We start from the raw sequence: 27,371 nt of genomic DNA on the forward strand, positions 1-27,371 counted from the left end.
CCGCCGCCGCCCAAGATTAATAAAACGTTCACACTCGCGCTGGCTCGTGTGCGTGCGCATTGCTACCGCCGCCGCCGCCGCCGCCGCCGTATCGTTGATAACGCGAGAGTCGGTCCGTGTTTATTATGTGTGCGGCGTGATTAGCTGTTGGTCGACCGTCGTTTCCTGCAGTCGTCCGGCACCACGCACAACAACAACAAATAATAATATCGTAGCGTTCCGTCAGTCGTTTGCTTTTGTCCATCTCTTTCGCGTCTGTCCCTTCGCCCTCGCAGTGTTGGCGACGTTTTCCCACACGTACCGTTCTCATCCAGAAACGTAGCAATCGTCATTCTTCTTCTTCTTCTCGTACTGTTTTTGAAACGATTTCTTTCGCCGTCTACCCTTCCAGACTCTGATGTACCGGCACGACGTCGGCCGTCCGCTATAGGGAGGGACGCTCCTCGCACGTTAGCACATTTCATATGGTGCACGTCGTGTAGACAGCCGCGACCGAGGACTGACACATCCGACCGACAGCCGCTCAGACTTCTGCCCTTAGACTTCTGATCTGACTATGGCCGAGAAATGTGTCAAGGCACCGGCTACCGGCACTCGACCGGTACCGATGAAACTGTTTGCCACCTGGGAAGTTGATCGCACGCCATCCAACTGTGTACCCAGGTAATTTGAAAATAATAAATGCTGTCTGAAATGCATTACCCAGCTAGGTAACCTTTGTATTATAATAATTACCAATACCTTAACACTTTAAGGTGTAAACATTTCAGTTATTTTAACGCTGAAATTGTAAAATGTATTGTTGTATAGATAGGTAAATTATTTTTGATGTGTCTTATTGTTTGGTTTGTGATGTGCTTTCTAAGTTCAAATTCTAAATGTTGTTCACTAATAAAACAATTATTGATTTTGCTGTTAGCACTATTAATTCAATCAAATTCTTTGTACCTATTTTGCATAGCATCTTTTGTTAAAGTATCAATAGTTAGAAGTATAATTTAAATATATCAAAAACATTTAGGCGCCTATTATACTTAACTTGCTTTTGGATGAATACAAGACACCTCCTGCACATAATATTTTTATAAATACTTAGGTTATACCTAGCTAATACTTGCGAATTATTATTAGGTTACTTACCTTACTGTTTTTGGATCAAGTAAAATATGATAATTGTATATTTTAAGATGGTTAGTTGCTAGCGTACTAAATATTATAATATATTTTTCTGTGTTGGTCCATACTAATGTCAGTGGTTGCCGAGGTTGCATAGACAATCACTGTTCATTTAATGAATTAATAGTCAAATGAAGTCAGCAGTGTTGCAAATAGTCCGTTAAACATAATTCAGTTGCTAATGATTGGTTATTTTAATTTTAGTGAATTATTATATTTATAATTTTTTTTTTACTTGTTAGGAACTGCATATGAGATGAATTTAATTTTTACAAGTAATGCACATTAGTTAGTAGGCAACTAATTATTCAAAATAAATTCATCGAATAGGTATTATAGGTACTTAACAAGTATTAAATATCTAATGTGATATAATAAAAGAATCATTAAAATATTATGACACAATAAATTGAGGTATTATGTGATTTAATTAGCTATATTATTAAGATTAAATTCCTGATTATTAATCTTTATTTAATGATAATATTGTTTAATTTAATTTTAGCTTCATAAATTTCAAATTACTGTTAGACTTTAATTTTTAATCACAAAATTACCTAGGTAGGTAGGTAGGTACTTAATAATATAAGCTGAAGTATTTGAGTACCTACTTTATTTTTGACTGATTAATTAAATTGTTATTATACAGATTAATAATTGTATAAACAGGCCATTTATTTTTAATAGGTAGGTAGGTATACCTACATTATATAAAATGATCCATAAACATTTAAATAAATAGATATTTATCTGAAATAATTTTTTTTCAATTTAAGGAATTAATCACAAATATTATAATATAGGACATAACACAAAGGTACCTACCTAATAAGTATTATTTATTTTGCTATGCTCAATAATTTAGGTAATTTCAAACACATGTATTAATATGTTTGTTATTATCTATAATAGTTCATAGTTGTATTGGTGCATTACTTCATGAACTACAATATTAATTTAACCATTTAAACAATGTAAAATTAATTGAGAACTGTATACAAATTTGCTGAAACAAAAATGAAATTTCAAAGATTTCATTTGAAGTAATAAAACTGTCATGTTGTATTTCTTTTTATTGTATTTTTAATAAATAAGCATTTTTTTGTCATTTACCTAGATACCTAGGTATCCTTTTAGTAGGTCCTACCTACTTAAAATTCATAAAATCAATTCATTTATAAAAAAAATTAAAACACTTATAGCTCTGGAAATATTAGATACCTATAAAAACTAATCATTTTGGTATTATTGTTTCACTTTTATATTGGTTTTATTTTTATAACTTGGTGCAATAACCAATAATAAAATTAAATAATGAGTTAGGCATGTAGGTACATTTTTGGTTTTATTGAATATTTAGATTGGCTTAAAATTTAAATTAATTAGGTAGGTACTTGACTGATACTGTTTTAATGAGAAATTGTTACTGTAATTAATTACATATGAATTACGATATTGATAATTAACTGTGTATTTAATAAAGTATTTTGTACACATTTTAATTAAAATATATTTCTTAATTTTTTGAATATTGTAATTATACTAACAGATATGGTTAAGATATCTGAAACTATAAAAATACTAATTTCACTATCTATACGTCATTATAAAATATGTTATTTATATATGTGAATTTATCATTGTTAGAGATGTGATAAATGATTATATTGTAAGTTATGCATATTATATCGGTATGACCTTTTCAATGAATAATTATAGAAACTGCTATTGATATAAAATGATGTATGGCATTAAAAATAAAAGTTAATGCTATTATAGTATCATGACACATAACGAATTGCCTATAAACCAATAATAATTTATGGTAATGCTCTACTTTTATCAAATTCAATGCATATAAATAATATAAACATATTATTACAAAACAGTTTAAATTGATATCTATAATATATATATTACAATGATAATAATATATGGATTGATTTTTGAGATTCTCAAACAATTAATTAAAGTCTCGATTATAGTCTAGAAGCCATTTTTGATAATTTTTATATTTTAAAGTGAAAAAATGTATAATATTATATTGGTTTTAAAATATTTTGAAAAGGTTCAAGTATAATTTGATATTTAGTTTAGATGGTATGTATGGAATTTTGAAACAAACTTGACGCGTGTATGAATTTAATCAATTTAAATTAAAAACGCGTGCGTGTTTAACGGTACCAACACTCGATTACCAGTCATACATTTTCTATGTGAACTTTTTATGAAATTTGCATATTTGTTATTTTACAATTATAAACTATTGGTGAAAAAATTAGTGAAAATTATTGAAAAATTATAAAAATAGCAGTTTTTCTCAGGATCATGATGTGTTTTTATTAGGTAACAATTAGGTAACCATTTGTTTCTCAGTTATTGTAGGTAGATCACGGTAGATCAGTGTCTATTGAAATGAGTAGAAATTATCTCATGTTTACAGATATACTTTTTAGTTGTTTTCTAAGGTTTTGAACACTTTTGTACAAATTGTATTGTATCTAAATAAAAAACTACATTTACAAAATTATATGTCGTCACATCCTATGTTATAAGAATTTGTATAAAATGGAATTAATAGGGTAATATAAAACAAATTCTTGTTTATATAAAATATTATTTTCGACGCCATAACATACATTCTACCGTAGGTAAAATATAATTGTATGTTTCTTTTAACCGTGTAAAATTTTAAGTGAAGAAAAATGGCCGATTGCCAGAAGAGGAATGTTTTTGTTATTGTAAATTTGTTTGATTTTATTTTAATTTTATACACGTTGTTTTTATTTTTAGTTTTGTAACTTTTGGCTAGGTTTTAGTAGAAAATTTAAAACTTTTTAATTTGGTTAAATAGTTATTGATATTATTCTAGCTTTAACGATGATTTGAAAAATAATAAATATCCATAGTAATGCATATTTTATGGATTTATGATGCATATAAATCTTATATAATTACATAAAAATAAAACACTTAAGTACCTAAATCAAAATTCTAATTCCATTGACACATTAAAGATTTGGGAATACTTTTATATTGGACTAAAAATAATAGTTTTTTAATAGTTTGTATAAATAAACATCACATTTTTGTTTATAACTGCATGTCTGTACAGTGTACGTCATATCAATTTAAATATTTATTCAGTTCTTCAAATATTTATAAAGGCAAACATTTTATTCCTGAAATTCTAATAGCACTATAGTCGATATCCTCTCTTTTTACTCCGGAAGTCTGGACATTTTCCCCCTAAGATAAAAAAAAATGGATATATTGCTGCAATAATAGATTTTTTTAAAAGTAAAAAGTAATTTACCATTTACTAGAAAAAATCATTCTAAATGGAGGTTGACTTAATCAAAAATTGTTAAGATATGTTGTTAAAAATTATTATTTGTATACAGTTATATTTTTATAAATTAATGTTTTCAAATATATAAATACTAAACAAAGTAAAAAATGTATTACATTTTTGGTTTTGTAATGACATTTTGACTTTAAGTTGCCGTTTTTATCAGAAAAATTTAGTTCTTTATAAGTTTCAAATTACAAGTGGCAATTTTAGACAACCCTAACTATCCAGTTTAATGGTACCTTATAAATGTAAAATGTTGATGTTATCAGTATTTCCCGAGGTATTTCCACAGTGACAACTGTTTCAAATAATTGAAGGCATCTCAGAAATCGTAGTTTAAACTTTAAACCAATTATTAATTAAACAGTATATTTTGCTTTTAAAATGTATTATTATAGTAATAATAATAATAAACTGAGTCTTGTGAATTATACTATACTGATTAAATCAGGCATCCTGTTTAGATATTTTTTAAATTTGATTTCCAACTCCCAGTAGCGTTCTTATAAGTTTTTATTGTGGTGGGGAATTTGAAAATGTATTGCTAAGTGAGCCTTGAATACCTTCATTAATTGCAGATGTTCCATGTTCCCCTGTCAAACTATGTATTTCTACATAGGTATTTCAAAAACTTTTATGTACTTTTACACTATTTCCTATCCCCCCTCCTCGCCCATGCTAACTCCTAATTCTAGTATTAAATGTTTTAAACTACCTAACAGTTGTTTGAAAATCAAACGATATCAAATAAGTGAGATTCCAATTCACGCATATTTATTCTGAGCTTCTGTGCCAATTTAAACTTACGGCACATAATAATTGCCTCCTGAAGTAAAAAGGTCGATAATTTTCGACGTAATGCCGCCTCAACATACCCTAAATTTTATCATAAACGAAAAGGGTCTAATACTGGTTGGCTCTCAATGGGGAAGTAATAAATATTTAAGTGATTGCTAAACGATACAAAAATGTCATACAATAGATATAATACTACATTATTAGTTATTATTAACTATATTATTCAATAGATGCATATTTATGCATTATTTATATACATGAATATTATGATATATACGAGTAACTAAGACTGATGATTTTAATCGTACTAGCTAAATAATTCTAAATATCTAAACAAATGTGTTCAACAAATAATAATAATTGTTATAGGTACATTAATCTCAATAATTTTCATGTAAAGTTCTTCCCAAACTTCAAATAAACGATGTTCACTTTAACAAAATAGAAAAATATTCATATATATACCTACATATACTTACCTATAGACTAATGTTATCATTATTATGTAATATTAAACACAGGTACTGTAAACTTATTTTTTTATAATTATGAGTTTATTTTTAATAGGTACAATATATTGTGAATTCATAAATTCATCTATTTTTGTGGTATAATTTAGTGAAGCACTGCTTAATGGTGTAAGTACCTATAGTAATATTTTTATTTTTTATTTACGAAAATAGGATGGGAAGCAATCCGTATATTTTTGGAGGAAACTGGTATGCACCGTAAAATTAGGTCGTCATCGTTGCCCATAAGTTTCAATTTATTCATATTCTATCATGACTTTATGTTTACTGTTTTTACCTACGTACGTTAAAAAGAAATCTAATAATTAAAAAATTAAAAAATATTGTTTTTAATTTTGTATTAATCATTATATTATAACCTACTCATTCATGAAATAATATTTATCTACCTAAACCTAAACGAGTACCTAACATTAATAAAGTTAATATTCTCTACTAAGTAAATTATTACGTGATGTAACTTGTGTCAAATACAATGTTTCACAATTCGCTTTCCTTGTAACAAGCTCCTATAAAACAATTGAATTAGGATGCGTGGTATGGGCACTACAGGAGTCTGTCCGTGACATTTTCATAACATTTCCCGCGGGAAAACCATTTTAACACAACAATTGTTTATATAACATGTAGTTTAATAAATACAAACTACGGGTTTAAGTTATAACTTATAGCTCTACTTATACCTATAATAATATATTTTTAAAATTCGAAATTGTAACAAATAGTTAAATACCAAAATGAGGGGATGTAGGTACCTAATACAACACGAGTGAAAATGAACTTAACAAATAAGTACATTATAAGAAAAATGTATTCTTAAACCATAAACTAGTAATTTTGTTTAAAGTTACTTTTTATTTTATGTTAGGTACCTAGTTGAAAAATGATACTTTTCAACTTTTGTCTTTATATGGCTTAACATATTGTATGCATAAAATAAATTATTTTTAGGGTATCTCTTTATTATAAGTTTAATTCAAATGAATGCATTTTACTTATATTACGAACCCATAAAACGGCATTCTTGATCCGTAGATAAAACAAAAAATTGTACGGATTGATATTGCCGTAGAGTAATTATACTAGTTGTAGTCATTATACGTACCTACTGTACTCTATAAATTCATCGTAACGCTGTCCTTGAACAATCAGTGTCGCCCGAGCTTTTTAGTTTTATCACCTTGTATTATCATTAGTCAATGAATTAGCACCGTTAATAATAAAATTGTTTTATTTTTGTATATTTTAAATTAACTGGCCTTGTATAGATTTACGATGATCTATCTTTATTAAGCATGTATTTTAATATGTATAATGCACGTGGCTACATGCCGTGAATTGTTGTATCAAAATATACTTTGAATATTAATCAAAATAATGATTTTATCCTAAAATTGAAATAACTTGGATCCAAACATTGACAAAGTATTACTCTCGGTATTACTATAAGAACACATTTTTATCATTTCAAAAGCATTACATTTTATAATAGATACAAAAATGTTTTTGTATGTTTTACGTGTAAAAGTATCGGGATTAATAAAACGATTTCAGTCGCTTAAACTAATATTTTCTTATGTAATCTGATGTGTATTTATCACATTTTTATATACTTTCTAGTTTTTTCTTAGTGTTTAAAACTATTAGAGTAAATTTCGTAGAATTTTGTTTGCACCTGTGAATTGTGGCGGCGGCAGTTTTCAGTATTTATATTAATTATTAGGTATATACAATAACAAGATATTATATTACATTTGAAATCACACTAGTCTTAAACACATAAATATACGTAAGTTAAAAAAAAAATATAATTGCTTTCGTAAATTATTGGATTCATTGTGTAAGTCAAGCAACTTTTATACTTAAAACATAAGCAGCTGTAGGTACACTCATCAGCTCTATGACGTCACGCTCACGAAGCTATTTATCAACCCTTATTATCTGGTTGAATAATCATTTTTTTAACTTCAGATTTTTACTTGAAAGTTTTTCTTTATATTGCCTGCTATAATAAACCTTAAGACTTTAAATAATAATGAAAAATGTTAGTGTTATTATTTCCTTCAGTAATCATTTTAAATATACAATTCTTCTTAATTATTATTCAAATGGTAAAGGCTATAGGTAATTTTTGGTCTTTACTCAAACAATCATATACAAATATAATACAAATTAATTTATCTTAAATTTACCTTATGATACAACTTCAATACAATTCATACAATATTTAGCAAATTTAGTCAAATCGGCATAGTGTGATTTAAAAATAGACTTAGATTTATTTATATATTTTATATTTAACGCCGTACTGTCGTAGTTAAGAGGGCGCCACACCCGCATGTATTTTCATTACAAACGTACAACATAATATCAAATTTGCGTTCAGCAGTTTCAATTTTGTGTTTTAAGTTTTAATATTAAAGTGGATTGTCCTATTATCAACGTAAAGGTTTGAACATTTTTTTGAATTTACATTGGTTTATGTGAAATGCTTATTTTCGCTTTAAAATATAAATACACCTGATAATAAATTATATACGGTTATCCTGCAGCGTCAACACACTAGTTTTAGGTCGTCGTTATAGTCACCTTTGCATAGTTTGACTCTGCTGGAAAAAATGCACCTACTACCTTTACATTAAGTTTAAAACTGCTGAACATAAATTTGTTATTTTATACGGTTGTGAGGCGTAGAGACAATACATACGGTGTGAAAAGAGGCGTTTATTTATTGAGTCTGTCTTATCATTTAACTCGTTGAATATTTTTTTATAATAAATGGAAATAGGAAGTGGTGTATTGGTATATAATAGTATTATGTAGGTATTAGAAAACAAGTGCGATAGTTGTTCTTAATATAATATAAAGGCATAATATTAATGTAAATTTGTACTTTCCTGAAATATATTTTATTACTAATTTGAAATATCTATAAATACAAAAAATGTAGTTCGTTATGCTTGTTAAACATACAAACAATTTCGTCACGTATTTTTAAAAGAAATAGTATTTACATTATGTAATATACGTTTATGTATTACAAAAATCATGTATTAACATTTTACGAGTTAAATTCTAAGTACCTACCGCACACATGTCGGTTTTTTAACCACAAAAAACTATTCAACTTTTCAAAAGCACTTGATTTTTCTAAAATAATTTTTCTTTGGCCCTACTATAAATTAAGACCGACCTTCTAAATTTGGTAAGTGTAAAATTAAAAACTATAGGTGATCTTAACCTATATTATAAAAAAAAAATGTAATAAGTCAACTATAAATTATATATTATATGAGTTATAAGTTATAAGCATAAACAGTAATACTGTATGTTATAAAATTATAATTACCTACCTACTAATTATTTGAATATTAATAATTATAATATAATTTTTCTATCATTCCATTATGTTGATTGTATTTAGTATAAATATTATGTATCATGTTATAATATGCATACCGTTTTATATACCTACCTATCTAATCATATACTATATTATTATGTTATAATTTATATAGAGGGCAAGTCCTTAAAAGTTTAAATCATACTATATCGCACTACCTATGTTGATCATTACACCATTACCTATTACATTTACTTACGTTAATTTATTGGAAGTACTTTATTTGAATATAATTCATAACTTTTCACTCTAATATATTTATATCCAACGTTTGTTTAGTTTAATTATTCTGGAATTTATCCTTCGCATGGGCACTAGTGTACTTTTAGCGTACCTTCTAATAAAAATTCTACCTAATAAAGTGAGAAAAAAGGAAACATAACTTTTTTAGTTTGTTTTATGAAACATTTTAATATTATATTTTAAATTGTTGTCTTAGTTCTATCAATATATAATATATTATTATGTTTAGTGTTTATATTTTAAACAGTATAATATTATGTATTATTTATATTTATTACAAGTTACAAAGTTTGTAAAATTATTTTTTTTTCTATACCTAGCTATTGAGTATTAATTTTTACTTCTATGAAAAGTACTCGAGAAAGCTTTTAGTGATATACAAAAAACGAAAAAAACATTTAATTCGTTAGTAGTTCAAAGTTCATTTATAAAAAGTTTTAGCTGCATAAACTATAGCTGTAAATATTCCACGATTTCAATTTGAATATCATCTACGAGCGTTTGAATTATAAATATACATATTATATTTATTATTAAAAAATAATATCGTTCTTGATTTTATCTTATATAATTAAAATGTATAATGTTTATATTTTTTTTTATAAAGATTTTGCATATCTATCCATTTTGTTATAGGACGGTTTACCGCTGCTTTGTTAGTTTCCGGCCACAATCTATCTCGTATTAATCAATATCATCTGGTGGAAATTTGGTTTGAGAACGATTTGTCACAGTATCGTGATACGGTTTAACTTAATTTCCCAATAGAACACTTTCACTATATATTCTGTTCCTACCATTTCACACATAATATAAATATATATATATATATATATATATATATATATATATTTCAGCGACACTGTAATAGTATTGTATGGTTCCGGGTACGATTTTTACACGTTATTGAAAGTGTGTTTAACTGTTTTTTATTTTTTTTTGTTGTGTCATTCAAATGGGTTCATATAAATTTAGAATTTCGGGAGTTCATTCAATGGTTGCCATGGTACAATTTAATTAATTCGTTTTAATAAATCTACGCGTGTGTAATAGTTTTTAATTTATAAGTCACCGCACTAAAAAAGCCAGTCAATTTCTTTAATAAATGAACTGGTACAATAATTTCATTTAAAATACAAAAACTGGTGGTAAAAAATAAATATAATATTACCTAATATTGAGAAGTGTTAAACATTTTCTAATAAAAACTTAATTTTATAGATTTCTTTAATAAATAATAAATCACAAAAATTAAATTTGATCCTTATTTTAATCAATTAAATATACAGTACCTGTATTCTAATGTTCAATACACATTTTAATTTAATTTCTAGAAATTAAAATAAAGAAAAAAAGACCAAAAAAACTAGTAGAAAATGTGTACAACATTTAATAATGTTCATTATTTATTAAATTATTTTTTCTATACCTACTACCCTTTGGTTTTACTTTACTTGATTAAAACATCAATTTATCAAAGACAACACTTCATTATATTTTATGAATACATATATTAACTTATTGTATTAACTAATTCAAAAATAATGGCAATATGTTTTAGAAATGGCTTCTTTAAATAATGACACAATATATTCTCATTAGTCACTTGTCATAGAAATAAATAATTTATTATTTAATTTAAGTTCTATTGAAGGATATGAAGGTTGCGTAAAACCATAAGTTTGCTAAAAATCGATGTACAGTCGGTTATTTTCTTTAAAAACGAATATTAAGATTAAACCACTGTTGTTTGTAGGTATACCTTATACCTACTATTTTATTTCTGGTATACCTGTGTTAGGCTCTAAACATTTGTCAGATTAATATAGCTTTTATTGACTCGCATAGCTTTTTGTGGCTATGGAAACCTTGTTGAAACAGAGGACCAAGATTGATACATAACTTTACATACACGCGTTTTTTTTATTCTAGTCTTATTACGCAACCTCGCGTTATGAAAAAATAGGCAGACGACGTCAGTGTTAATCGATATTGTTTTTAAGATCAACAGGCTAAATACGGACTAAACCGTAAACACGCACGCACGTTCGATGTTATGTGTGTACTGTACACGTAGTGTAATATATTTTTATTCCAGTTACTTTGTTCTCTATTATTGTGTCACACGAAAAGTCCTTGGTTGGGCCGTGCACTCCTCAAATTATTACTCTATCCTTTTTTAGTATACTTACAGCTGTATAAATGAAATCCACTAATAAAGTTTTTGAACAATACATTTAAAAACGGCTTGCTACATATTAACTAATGCAATGATAAGTGATTACCGATCTTTCGCTGGTTTTAAAATAGCAAAACTATTATTAGTTTATTTAGTAAGGCAATGCTTCATTCATGCGTGTTTAAATTATTTTTTTTGTAGTAGGTATTTGGTTTGGTTTTAAGTAGTAATTAGTAAATTTCGAAATTTTAATTTAGTATGTGTACTCATTTACATTTTGTATGATATGATATACCTACTTGTACTTCTATCATAGCAATAAACATGAAACATTTGTAATTTTACTGAATGATGGTTTAAAATTGAAATTATTTTAATAATTATTCAAATTGAAGGAACATTGTTATTATAGGTACCTATTTATTTTTATATCAATAGTTGCAATATAAAATATATTATAGAATATTCTAATAAACAGTCTATGATAGTTAAGTTAGGTAGATGTTAGTGTATCTTGGATGGTATAAATTTATAGGCATAAGGCCATTGTTGAATATTTTTTGGATGAAAGCCAATGTTCTAACCTTAATGTTTTAAGTAGGATATCTTGTTATTTGAACGATATGAATAAATTAATAATTATACTTGGGTATTAAACCCATTGTTCATACAATAACAATAATTAATAACAATTTTATTTTTCGTTTAAAGAGCATTAATAAAGTATGCTCATAATTAGTAAAATGTAATCAAAACTGATTCAATACAATGATTAAAATTCTAAGTAATCAACTATCATTAGTTGTATCTTACAAAATCGTAATAAGCACTATATAATTTACAGACTTCAAAACCATAAGGATAACAAATAAAAAATAAATATTTAATAATAATATATCAGATATATGTAAATTAAATAAACTGTTACGTTTATATTTTCAATTTAAGGCAAATATGGAGAATATTATCAATAAATACGAATTACAGTATTTATAACTGGTCTGATTAGAACCATTTTTCGTACGCAATGGTTTTAATTTAAAATTATTGATTTATGTTCTTACACAACTCCTGCTTACATATTTTGAGTGGTTTACTTATATTTAATCGAAATTCTAGTCTACAATATTTAACGTATACTTTTTGAAAATCAACCAAACTTTGTATTAAATATGTTTGCTATTCCTAAGTAAATTTAGGTATATCCAATTACTATAAAAAAAAACATTTCACAACACTCCTACGTACCTAGGTACGTCTTGCCTAAATAATTGAGTACGCAAACAACTGAATCTGTTATCAAAACTACTTTTGTTATTTACTATTCTTGAGTAAGGTGTGGCTTGGAACCCGGTTTGGATATCGGATACTTACATCATTCGCACTATCGTCAATACGTCGCTTGTAGACTTAATAAACTTATGATGAATAACAGAAAACTTACTAATATATTTCTTATAAGAGGAGAAAATTGTGTAATTTGATTATGATTTTTTCAAGATATTGCAGACATAAAATTGTAATATATTATATTATATAATAATTCTTTCATTTTCTTTTAGTTGTACGTATATCCTTATGAGATTGGAAATGCATAGAATCCTATAATAAGGTGATAATTTTAAGTATTCAACATGGATAAAAATTAATTTTCTAATATCTCTGTACATGTCCCTACTTACATGTATTTATTTTGTTGATACTAAATTTGATTTTGTTTTTCTTCGGTTCTAATTGGTTTCTTCTGTGGACAGACTTATTCCCATTCCGAATTAATTTCGAAAATAATTTACTTTGATTGAAAATTAAAATTTGTTATGTATTTATATTGATATAAATAATTTAGAATTTTACAATTATTCAGTCATACGAATAATTAGTTTCGTTTGTATAGTTTATTTTTGTAATTTTGTAATAAAATATAGTATATATAGGTAATATTGTACCTACTCTTAATTCTATAAGTATCTGATGTAGATTCTATATCATATTAATTAATATTTCCCTCGATATTTCCATACTAAATATTAAATATACCTATTAACTAGTATAGATTGTAACACCTATATATTTTTAGTTTTTTCTATTAATATGATACTTTAAACATTTTTACTTACAAATTCCGATGTTTTTTAAAACAATATTTTACTAATGAATCTATAGTTTTGACTGACTTAGGCACACTGCAGCTTTCAAAATCAATTATTTTACGTTTACATTCGTTATATTTTTAATTTTTAATTATATAGACATGGATTTGAAAACATTCATTTAAAAGTAAGGTTGACAAATTATAACGGACTATACTAATCGTCTATTGAACAAGCCACCTATATAGTTCTTGTTTTTAAATTATAAAACTTATAACTATTCAAAAGTGAGGTTTTATTATATATTTACAATAACTACATTTGTTCAAGCGATGTGCTGACAAAAAATTTTACCGTTGCACATGTATACAGTAGTACCTATACTAATATTATATTGACATGTGAAATTATTGTTTAAAATTATCTCTACGTGTCTGCTAAAATTAAAATATTGTTGAATTATTTTTTATATCGTAAACCATCTAATAATCAATGTAAAGGATACATTTTTATAGAACATTAAAATCTAAGAACTTTTTTATTTATTGTTTAATTTCCATGATTTTCATTTATACTTAGGTATACATCATAAGTTATAAATTTGTGTTTATTTGAAGAATGCAATTTGGAAAAGTAGAGTTAGAGTTTTTTAAATTTTATTTCAATTTATTCATAGTTTTTTATCAGACATTTAAAAAATAATGTTGTAATCAAAATATTGGGTCATGAATTAATATGCATACCATGATGTAATTCAATTAAGTTTTTATGTATTGTAATTATAGAAATTGAAATGTATGATTAGTCGTAATAATTGGTCTCCTATAGACAATTATATTCTATATTTCTGAATATATAAAGAAGTTTTAACCTAAAAAATGTCCTATATCGCTATTTTAAAATTGAATTATTTTACTATTATAATTATAAAGGTATACCAACGGTTTACATAAGTAGTTGGAAAAAGGTATCTAACAAAAAAAATAAGTGAACCGAGAATTCACGAGTTAATGCTACGGTTAAATGTAAACTATTTTATTAAAAAAAAATTATTATAATATTATTACAATACGTAAATATTGTAGATACATTTACTTATATAGTTTTTATATATTTTTTATTATCCATTTTAGATACATTATATTATACCTACCAACTACGATAAAGAAGCATAACATTATATATATCTAAGAATTTCAATTATCAAAAATCGAATGTCGAACGACTTGTTAATTAGTTAACATTTATAATGGCGGAGTAATGGACCAACATTATTATACAGGGCTTATTATACCATTGTACCTACCACTCCACTCCTCTTATCTAAACTTTAAATACTAATCAACTATACATATTCTAAATTTGATTTTTATAGTGGTATTTAAATTCTCAGAAAAATGCTATATGTTTTGAAGCATAAAAATTGAATATGTAGCTGTCTTACAAAAAAGAAAACATTAAAATGTATAACGATAAAAAATAGTATAAATATATAATTTTATATTGTAAGCAAAGCAATTGTATGTTAAAACTTAAGAAAAAAAAAATTTTGAATCTTCTATTTTAAAATTTAATATAAGAGAAACATAAATTACTCTGTACCTTTAACAAAAAAAATGTATTCTTACCCGAAAACTCAGATAATTGTAGTTCAAATTATTAAGATATTGGATATTTAGGTATCCTATTTCTCATCGAACGATTTAATTATTTTGTTGTAATTCAAAAAGAAATAACCGTAAATACTTGCAATTTTTACCAAATGTTTATTTCATCATTTTATTTTCAAGATATTTTGACTCTTTTTGAGTTTTTTATATACATTTTAAATGTTCAATGTTTTTTCCTATAATTATCGATAAAAAAAATTTAGCTTGGTCAAACAACTTGAAAATAATAGCATGTAACATATAATAATGATAAATGGTTTTTTATAAGCATTTTAAGTTTAAATCACGAAAATTTAATAATTATTTTATTTATTCTGTCCAAAATAAGAAACACCTGCGGCGAAATTAGATATGTATTTAAACAAAGAATAACAATTTTTAATCTATTTGATCGAAATTCTTTTATTTTTGATAGTTATAGCTCGTATGAAAATAAGGAATACCACAGGAGCCTGCAAAATGTTCTGGTGACAAAACCCGCAATTCTCACGAAAATGGTGGATTTTGAATTCAACTATATCATCATAAGTTAGCAATCTTATTTATCATTTATAGGTATCTGTGGTGATTATGAAAATATAATTATGAAATCTAATTAATATTTGATTTCGTCTCAACTGCCAATATTTATTATAAGATAATAATATAAAAAAATAATCAAAATATTTAAATTCTTGAACTAAGATACTACGAGTTATCTTAGTTTATGATTCTAATTTATAATCAAAACACTTATAGACCGTTGGTGCGAATTGACCAAAAATGTGATCTGGTCGGGCGAATAAGTATGAATAGGTTTATAGGTAAATTAATTTATATATTGTATAGACGTATAGTAATGTAAGTTATCAGTTGAAAAATAAAGCCCCATACAAAATATATAATAAAGAATTAATTAAGAATTCTTATCTTTAAAAATATATTGGTATAGATGCCCCTAAATGGCTAACAGAGATTGTCTTTGTTCAGAACTGTATTTCGTATACAATGATGTTACATCATTGAATGCACATTTCACACATCCATTACAATGACCCGCATGACACCTAATAAACACCAGAGTGGTTGTATTACTTGCTCACTCTTTTTTTTTGTAATTTGACTTTAAATTTTGTAAAAAAATATTTTAAAAAACTTTCGAAATAAAGTATTTAACCTTGATAGAATTCTAGCTAATAATTTATAAATTATAAATTTTTATTTAAAAAAACAATAAAATGCGTCATTAATGTGGAATTTTATATTATATAAGTGTTTGAATAATAGTAATAACGATTTTTTTAATGATAGATTGAGTGGATGCTGTAGGCCATAAAGAATTGCAGCTAATGTTGAATTTTAAAACAATAATTACTATCAGTACGTAGTTAATGAACAAAATATTAATGAGTAATGACTATTGATATAATATGCGTTAATGATAAAAATGTTAAATGTTAAATACATTGTACACGTGTTTAGCAATTGTTAATTTTATTTATTGAACTTTCATTGTACACTATAATATAGTTGTACCTACATTGTATTTTTATATTATTTTTTTCTATGTGTTATTGCAATAGGTATATATTTCAAATTGTTAAGTCCGGACTTCAGAAATAAGTAATATTGATATTTGAATGGTTAGGGCTCAAGTGTAAAAGTTTTGTGCGTGCGCATGGGGAGGGGGGAGGTGGGATTTCTCCCTATTTTAATTTCGTTTCAATAATATTGAGATTCGTGATCCAATTACCAGGTCTAGTTGAAATGTTCTTTTTCCTCAACTTTTCAGCCGTGATGATCGTTGACATTGTTGCCAAACGTAAAATATCTCGGAGCTAGAAATAAATTCAACGAATCCACTTTGATAGAATACTCAAGACGAGTACTATCTAAACACAGTCCATACACTTAGTTAAGTTACTTAACAATAAGTCTTAGATAATATTCAAAAAACAATTTATATAAATCTAAAACAATTATCATTTTTTGAGCATGTGGCATTGAATTAACTACCTTCTTAACTATCCATATAATTGCTTTATTGTTTTGATTTAAATGGGCTTTATAAGTTAGTAACTTAGTTATATGTGTCTATTATATATTTTTATTTTTACTTCTCACGATAATATATTACGATAATTAGTATAATTTATGGCGTTTAAAAATTGTTTTGAATGTGCATAATACATTTATTTATCATATTTTTAATTTTAAAATATACATTAATACAATCTTTGAGATTCTCGTTCATTTCTGACCGTTTGAATAATTTGGTTGATGATAAAACAAAGTATGTTTACATTTTAGCGGGCATTTTAGTTAATTATATAATCAAGAAAATGTAATTGATTTTCGTGATGTTTTAAATTATTCTATGGCATTTACCTCCCCCCTCCCTTCTAGACGTACTATAATATTGGTTTGAGAATAGTTTTGTCTACTTGAATTAATTTTACCTTTTATTAAGTATGTCGAATATTGTTAGATTATAAAAAATTACACAAAATATACCGTCTACTGTATAAGATCGCGATTATGATTGGGTAAGACAGACTGATTATAAAAATTAAAAGGTCAGCCTACAATATATAATATTATCTGTCTTCTCATTCTTGCAAGTACTATTACATAATACTTATACATCCACTTAATCCTCCTAATACGATAAGCTCAAATGGTCGATCTATTTATATATTATCTATGAAATAGCATAACATTCATACTGTGCACACTTCAAAAGATTACATTCGTACTTATTAATTAACTTAAAAAGACGTCATGCTCGCATTTTTTGTATCCGTATAATAATCTCACAACATACCAATTTTTGATCAGATTAACCTAACCCATTTGACTACGTTATTTTTAATATTAACAAGTAATAATGTGCATTTTAAAATTGTAAAAAGTTTCTCTAGATATATAAGAGTCCCAGATAATATTAAACTTAAATTTGATAACGACTCAATTAACTTCAATATTAAATGCAGCAGAGTTAAATAGATTATTTTAACGTAAAATGTGACAATAAAAAAAAAAAATGGTCAGCCGTTAAATGTTTAAGTTTGTCATGGAGACAACCCATGCGAGTATGGCGTCCACAAGTTAAAACGAATATTTTTAGTATAGTAAATTATTTCGTATACTGTGGGACTTATTTTAAACCAATAATTGTCATATGCAATTAAATTGTTTATTAAACAATTATTCTTTAAAAATTAAAATAATATTATTTCTATGTGTGAAACATTAAATTTCATTATTTTTTTTATTTATTTATTTTTACTAATAACACCCAAGTCATTATTTACAAAATTAGTCACTTATTTCACGTTTAGACGATACGATATAATATTTCCATGTCTGTCATTATTCATAATGACAGGTTGACTGGACTTCTATTTTAGTTTGTTTATTGACTATGAACGATGATTTTATTATTACATAAATCATAAGTAATTATTAATACAATAAAACATTATTCACATGTAATTTGAAGTATTGTTTTCCATTGTCTTGTGTTTTTATACTACAAAGTCAGATAACATTGTATTAATAATTTATTTATCATAGACGCCTTTGAGATTATTAGGTATTAGAGTATTATAATAATTTCACAGTATACTTTTGCAGAAAAAATTCTAGTTTCAAAATTTTAAACATTGGTAGGTATCGAAAAAAAATTTAATTCGATATTGATTAAAGTGTTGTTATCTAAATCATGTGTCTTATTAGTTATTAGTAATAATTATTACTAATAAGTTAACCAGTTAACCAGTTAACTGGTATAATTGCAGTTTAGCTACCACGTGATTTTTTCAATTTTTTTTTTCGGAACATATGTATTTCAACGAGTTAAGAACGATGGTGCAAAAATAAATTTGCGCAAATGATTAGTTTTGAAGTTATAGACTTGCGAAGTTCACTATTTTCGGTGTTTTACTAATGCGCGCAACGCTTTATTTTAACGCTCTTATATAACGAATTTTTAAATTATTTTATAATTATTTTATGTTAACTGCGTAATCACTGCCCATATACTACGACATAACTTACCCTGTAACCTACTTAAGGTGGTGTTGCATAGCAAGTCGGGGGATATTATCTATTTGCGGAGCGACGAGTGCCGCTAGCTGTGTAATCACTGCTCACATTATAAGAGCGTTAAAATAGTGATTTAATAAAAATATATTCTTAATCTAACAATATTATAAAATAATTTGTTACCATAATATTTTTTTTATTTTTAGTAATTAATCATTTTATTTAATTTAATTCTAAAAATTCTAATTTTAATTTTTAATTCTAATTCTAAATTAATTTTAATTTATGTTCTTAGTTTAATTCAAATTCTAAACGTAAAATCGCAAACTTCGCAAATGTATAACTTAAAAACTAATCATTTCCGAAAATTTATTTTTGCATCATCGTTCTAAACTCGTCGAATTACATATGTTTCAGAAAAAAAAAAAAATCAAAATTTCGAGGAGCCGCTAAACTAGATTTGTTCCAAAATTCGAATTAAAAATTGAAAAACATAATAAACTGACACATCAAAGCTGTATGTAAGATTACAGGAAAATATGTAAGCGTAAATTCGTAAACTTTGAAAGGCTATAACTTCCAAAATAATCATTTCCGAAAATTTAGTTTTACACCATTGTTTTAAACTCGTGCCCGTAATAAAAATCTAAATTTGTGATAGGTAAAATATACGCGCTACGCGCTGGAGTAGTGTGGCGCGCATGCGTATAAACGCAAAATCGCAAACTTTGGAACGCTATAACTTCCAAAATAATGATTTGCGCAAATTTATTTTTGCACCATCGTTCTTAACTCGTTGAAATACGTCATGTGTTTCAAAAAAAAAAAATTGAAAAAATCGCGTGGTAGCTAAACTGCAATTGTTCCATCTATCGTCATTGAAAATAGATAATTGACTATAAATATTTACCATTAAGAAATAAAAAAATGTATTTCGTTACGTAGTAGTACATATTATAATTTATCAATAATGAATGCCCGTGGCACGTGCTTATTTATATAATATAGTATGTTGGTCAATGAAAATAACATAATATAAGAGAGATATATATTTTGAAATATTATGTAAGATAGTTATATGATTTATATATTTTCAATTTACTCGTATTTTTAGATACATTTCAATATTTATATTTATCCAATGGATTATTGTTTAGTACGTTAGCAGCTATATTATGTTGTACACTTCAACCCTACTATAAAACTATTTATAAGAATAGACATTTGTTCAACTAAGAATGTATAATGTATATTATATTGAAATTGAAGGAAGTAATTCATATGTTAACGATTATTGTTTATCATAAAATTGTTTATTTATATCCAAATATAAATGCATTACTCAATAATATGTATAATGTATATCACTATAAACAACTTTTCGTTTTTGTTTAATTATTTATAGGTTAGTAGGTTACCTATAATTAATTAACTTATAGGTATTTAATTTGTACAAAAACTTAAGGGTATACTAGGTACCTATTGTATACAATTATTTTAATCAAATATTTACGCAACAATTTAATTATGTTTTAGAGTATGTTCAATGAATTTAACAAAATTGGTACTAACCAAACCACTGGGATCGGATATGTCATCTTCGTTAACTATAGCTGTAAAAATGCAAGTACGTATTATAAATTTAATCAGTTATTTTAATTAAAACTGCATAACTCAATAATTATTATTTTTATATTGAATCTAATTGTATAAAATTAAGGGATCAAAGAGAACCTTACGAACAAATGAACTTCCCCTGACCGTAAATGGATCCCTCGAAATAGAATTGCAGTTGAACTTCTGTCTTCAGGTATTAATTTAATTGTTGTTAGGTACTAATAAAATATTGGGAATCACTACGAGTCGTAATATGTATTTGTTCCGCAGTATCCGCACTTTTTGAAACGAGATGTTAACAAATTACACGTAATGCTTCAACGTCGAAAAAAGTACAAAAATCGAACTATACTTGGTTTTAAAACATTGGCCGAAGGAGTTATTAATATGTCACTTGTAATTATATCAACTAATAAAATATAGACTTGTATACATTTCAAACGTACTATTTTTATATAGGTACTACAAAGACCTCTTGATCTCGAACTAGAACTTTTAAGCGATCCTAAAGATCCCAAGTCTCTTATCGGCCGTGTTTATATCATGTGCTTAAATAGTCAACCTGTGGATCACGAAGATGCTACAAAACCTGTTACAGGTAATTAATTAAATAAAAAAATTATTCAGTTTGATGAATGTGCAGGTATTAACATTTAATGAACTATTTCAAATTTTGTAGGAAGGGGTCCAGATTATTCAGATGAAGACGAAGAGTTCAGCAGTGGGGAAGAAGCATCCGATTCTGAACCAACTTTGGAAGATAGACGACGCAAGAAAAATATCGCTACTGGAAATGCAAGAGTAAATTAAACTGTTATAATTTTTTTGTAATCGTAATTTTATTAATTAATTATAATATAACAATTTAATACAATTTGGTTCTACTTTATTAACAGCAAAGAAATCTAAAACAAAAATTTATTGCGCTTCTAAAAAGGTTCAGAGTTAATGAAGATTTGCATTCATTAGAAAACGATAGGGAGACCATAAGTCAAAAACTCTCAGGTATATATATTTGATAAATAAATTTTAAAAAATTTGTTAATAATATTTGTGTTAATTCAATGCCTGTACATTACTGTTGTTATAGGCGGTGATATGGACCCAGCAGATATTGAAGATCTTTTTGAAGAACTAGAAGATTTAAGCGACTCTGGGCCTGACTTGGATACATTATCTATTTTATCTACACCAAAACCATCCCTTCGTCCATTCTTTTCAAGCTCTCGTACAAATATGATACACGAAGGCATCTCAGGTTTGTAGTATAAATTATAACAAAGAGTATCTCAAAACACGGTGTATCCATTTTACCTGTTATATATACATATACATTTCACAATATAATATTTTTTATTTTAAAGCAATAATTCACACATTTTTTTTTAATTTACAGTAATAAATTGTATTTTCAAATATAAGAAAAGAATATTTTTTTGTTTTATTCAAGTCTTTTTATTTTATCAATCATATAAATCTCTTTACTATTTATATGAAGATGGTCCAAAACAAATAATTCTCAAGTTCATGAGTGATATTTTATTTTTTGTGTCCACATAATATAACTAAGCTATTTAATATGTATCATACTGAAGGTTTGTGTTTCTTGTTATAATATGTATAGACACTCAATGATATGAAATTTGCTATTTATTGTTGTGTATAGTAACATAGTAAACCACAGTTAAAAAGTAAATATTTTTGTAATTGATGTAACACAAAGATTTAAAACAGTTCAATTGTCCTTATATAATAATATAAAGTATGTTTTTCAAATATTAAAATTGTTATTTGATATTCATACTTAATATTATCTAAATAACAACCATTTTACTTAAAGTTTTTCTTACTTAAAGTCATATAATAATTTTGTTTGTAAAAAGAAGGCATTCAATTTGTTGATAAATAGAAACATTGAATACAAAACATCGAGTTTTGAGGTACTTAAGTCATAAAGTGTTCATCTAATATTTTCAACTAATGCCTTTTGGCTCCTTCTAAGATTTGAATTAAACATTATTAGATGAGAGATTTCTGAGAATTAAACGACATTTTAAATGATACGGCTTGAAAATCGGTTTTTGTAGATAACCAATTAAATATTTTAACAAAACGTGATAAAAATTTGGATCTGCTGAATTAACCATGTGTTTATAATATTTAATTTTTATTCTGAAAAATTAGCATGTGAATGATTCTTCTGTTTGTTGGCTATGAACTCGATGTATATTTGAATATTTTACTAATGACAATGTGCTAATAAAACAGCACTGTGTCATTGTATCTAATATTTTTATATATTGAATTAAGTGTTATATATTTACAATTAATAAAACATTTCATATGACCGCAACATTTTGACGAGAAGCTCTAGCGGTATGCTTTGCCAACAATTTGAATGATTTGCGCTTGTTTATCGTTAGTGACTACGAAAACAACTTATATTACAAATGTTGCCTTATATAACAAGCTTTCAGCTCTTTGTGCGCTAAGGTATAACAAAAACACAAATTGTTGTAGTTTAGAAAAAAAAACGTACTATTTACACTATTTACTTTTACACATTTTTGAACTTCACAAATTTAGGAAATACACTGGTATTACATTTTTCTTAATCTTATTATTATATATAATATTAATATATATATATATATATATATTTATATATATAATACTATATATAATACTTTATACTTGTATAGTTGTTGTTTTTGTTGTTATATTATTATTTATTGCTATTACTTGTATTATTTTTTCTATAAAATGTACATTAGATTTAATATGTTAATACAGTTCCGTTGATGGGTTGATATTTTAATATATTATATTGTTTTTTATAAATATAAAATAGTGATGGACCAGTCTTACTTTTCATATTCATAGTTTTCTTTAATTTGGCATTCACAGCTGGAACCACTTTGTAACAATATAATTATATCTTACAAGTTATGACATGAAAATATTCTAATTACATAATTCAATTACGATATTAGCTTGGGCGTGTTTTAATAATCTCGATATCAAAACAAATATTTCTGATGAATGTTAATTTTTATTACAGCGGAATTAATTGGACCATTTAAAACTTAAACAAATAAGTTTAGAAGAAAAGTATAAAAATAAGTTAAAATAATGCAAAAAGTTATGCATTTGGTTGTGTCCATCACTAATAATTATTCTAATTTATTTATATTGTATCTATTGTAACATAATAATGCTTTTTATCTGAATATTGTTTAAAAAGTAATATTCACTTAAATTATTTTTATATTTTTTCACCCTGTCACTAGGACGGCATTCCCATAAGAAAAGTCACACCACAAGTTTTCCGCCCTACAACAGAACCAAAGGTTAGCACTATGAAAATTCCCGATCAAAATGCAGTTATAAGCACAAAGTATCTTCTTTTGTTGTATTTTCTTTATATCCAATGCACTTAATATTACTAACAATTTCTATATTATTCTCTTAAGACAACATTTTAACAATAAAATTCCCATTTTAAATACTTAGTAATTTACACATTAAAAAAATTATTATATAATAAAATAAATATGTACCTATTGTTATTTTTATTTTTTAAATTTGTACATATTTATTATTATTAGTAATTACTAATAAGTATTAACAACTATATTGCATGTGCATGATAAAAAAATGTATATAATGATTATCAACTCTCATTATCTCAGTCAATTATTGTGTTTTTGTATGAAGTAAGTACATTTATTTTATGAGCCTAGTGTTTTTTTATCTTTGGAATTTCGGCATTTTTTTTCTTATCTAAAACTCTTATTTTGAAATAGAATATATTTATATTTCTATTCTGTTAATAATTAATATTGAATTATGGACATACAATTTCGTATATTTTATAAGTATTTTAAAGTTTTAATGAGCAGTTATGCCCATCAACATTTTGAGGGATGTATTCTGTATCCCTGTACTTTGCTCCACTCAATCAAACTTGAAATGCTCATAAGTTATAAACTTATAAATAACTATTGGATCATTACTAGGGATTCATTCAAATATATTTGTAGAAGAAAATGTTTAAACATTAAAAACGATTCAAAATCACAACAATACAAATTGAAAATAATTAATTTTTTTTTAAAACGTAATTGACTGGAATAATAAAATATGGACAAAATTGGACGTTAAAAAATGTCATTGTATTTTAAAGTACTATTATATGTAGATAATATTATTTATAGCCTAACCATAAATTGTAATTCGTAAATATTTGTTTAATGGTTTTTAATAATAATAATAATTATTATTATTTCAATTATTTACAGTATTGATTTTATGCTTGTGTTGTAATTTGTAGTACCTACGTACATTTTTAACCTTGCTATATAGTTCGTTTTCATAGTGAATACCATGGATAATATAATAATGGTCAGGACATTCCGATACTAACAAAATAAGAGTTTGCGGTCCGAAATATGGATAAGAAACAGACTGCAGTTATATGGTGCTCTCACTCTACCAAGGGATTTTATCATTAATTGTATTTGTTATATAATTGATAAGACCCTTTGAAACCTCAAAATATCAAACTGTTCATTCTCGCGTTATAAATTCTAATGACTTATCCATTCTATGGTCCCATTACCCCGTATCCAATCTGGACTAATTTCAATTACAAAAACTATCTTATGTATTTTTATTATATTTTTTTTTTGAAATCCTGTTACGAAAGTACATTTTGACTTTTCGATTTATCGATTTATCAAACTATATTTTTCATAAATCATAAGTACGATATTATATAATAATATAATATGTTCTATGACATTCTACATTTTCTGCAATATTAAAATTACACAAATTTATAAGTATATTGACAAAAATGTTGGCAAAAAATCCATTGTTTTTTCTTAATTCTATACGAGGCCTCGCCCTTTACAAAGCTCTATCCACCGCTGTCTCACTATTTCTACTATAATACAAACATACATACATAAATCAACTATGTTCACATGACTTTATATATCCCTATTATCCCTTAATCGTTATACCCTTCCGGTCGGTCCACTTCTTTCGTTGCTGAAATGCTGAATTCGCTTCTTTATATATACGCCCAAACCATCTCAACGATGTTTTTCTCTCTAATACACCATCCGATATTCAATTCCATTCATCATTGCCACCAACACATGTTTATAATACTTTATTTAATTCTTAATGTTAACTTCCGCTTTACCCGCCCAGGCTTTATTCTAAATTTATACTCGCTAGTCGCAATACGTATTCTTCAACAATAATTGTCTTGCAGCAGTGCCGAACAAAATTCGACATTTCACAATAAAATTCAACACTTTTTGGTCAAGCCTACACGCATTTTTATTATTTTCGTCGCAGTCGGTTTGTGATAGTGGAGCTATCCGGTGTATCCTGGTAGCTGGAGAAATTCGAAATCTACAGCCAACCGACAATCCAAATTTATTGGAAATATAGTGAAATTCTGTCCCTGAATAATGATCCCCGTAAACGATGCGCGTAACCTATGGAAGAGTGTATCTGTGTATTTAAGGTTTTTTCGCCACATATTCATAATTTTAAAATTACCAATAAACTGTACATTTTTATCATTCGTTTATTCATTTGGTACATTTAAGAAACCATAAAATCACCATAGTTTTAAATTATTTAATCGATACCTATCCAATAGATTTTTGTCTACTAAAAACCATTGTCGTTGAACCTGTTAGTTGTTAGGGCATTAATGCTATTTCCACTTTTCTAGGAACTCGATTTTAATTCACGACATTGAAAATCGTTAACGAACGTATTAATTGAATAATGAATGAATGAATGTTCACAATCGAACCCACACAAACGGAAACAATATTACCCGGACCTTGCAATGGTGCGGGATTCGGTCTATAGTGTTTTTTCTTAGAACAGTTTGTCGGCGCGATAATAATAATAATATAAACTCTACGCACGAACAATAAATTCTAATTAAATCACGCACATATTGTAGTCGTGTAATAAGCGCGTTTATTTATTTCACACTTCGTCTGTATGGGTAAATTTGAATGGCACAATAAGTGAACGCAGCGTTATTGTGAAAACGAATTCCGATAATAAAAAATAAAAACAATTTTTTTAATTAACGAGTGTCAATCGCACAAGTGCGGCTGCTGCGGGAGACAAACTTTCGCGGCCATAGAATTTCATAACAATATCACGCATACCTAAGAAGAGGGAAGGCGTCGTGGCGTCCCACAACTGTCTCAGACTTCAAAATTTACACACCCCCCCCCCCAAAA

General features: G+C 26.3%; 1 protein-coding gene across 3 annotated transcripts in view; it reads left to right on the plus strand.

Annotated features, from left to right (window-relative positions):
- Window positions 1-68: 68 nt before the first annotated feature.
- LOC100168492 (phosphofurin acidic cluster sorting protein 1) overlaps window positions 69-27,371 on the plus strand; it is a 34,397-nt gene continuing 7,094 nt past the window's right edge. Inside the window, exons 1-9 of one of the 3 annotated variants that reach the window (XM_003246955.4) lie at window positions 69-663; window positions 21,007-21,097; window positions 21,191-21,280; window positions 21,358-21,483; window positions 21,547-21,685; window positions 21,767-21,888; window positions 21,984-22,092; window positions 22,178-22,345; window positions 24,378-24,437. In XM_003246955.4, the coding sequence (XP_003247003.1) occupies window positions 557-663; window positions 21,007-21,097; window positions 21,191-21,280; window positions 21,358-21,483; window positions 21,547-21,685; window positions 21,767-21,888; window positions 21,984-22,092; window positions 22,178-22,345; window positions 24,378-24,437 (1,012 nt within the window). In that variant the 5' untranslated portion in view covers window positions 69-556. The remainder of the gene's footprint in view (window positions 664-21,006; window positions 21,098-21,190; window positions 21,281-21,357; window positions 21,484-21,546; window positions 21,686-21,766; window positions 21,889-21,983; window positions 22,093-22,177; window positions 22,346-24,377; window positions 24,438-27,371) is intronic. The other 2 variants (XM_008188498.3, XM_001945517.5) reach the window with 2 other exon arrangements.

The sequence above is a fragment of the Acyrthosiphon pisum genome, chromosome X (genome assembly GCF_005508785.2).
Source record: "Acyrthosiphon pisum isolate AL4f chromosome X, pea_aphid_22Mar2018_4r6ur, whole genome shotgun sequence".
NCBI lineage: Eukaryota > Metazoa > Arthropoda > Insecta > Hemiptera > Aphididae > Acyrthosiphon > Acyrthosiphon pisum.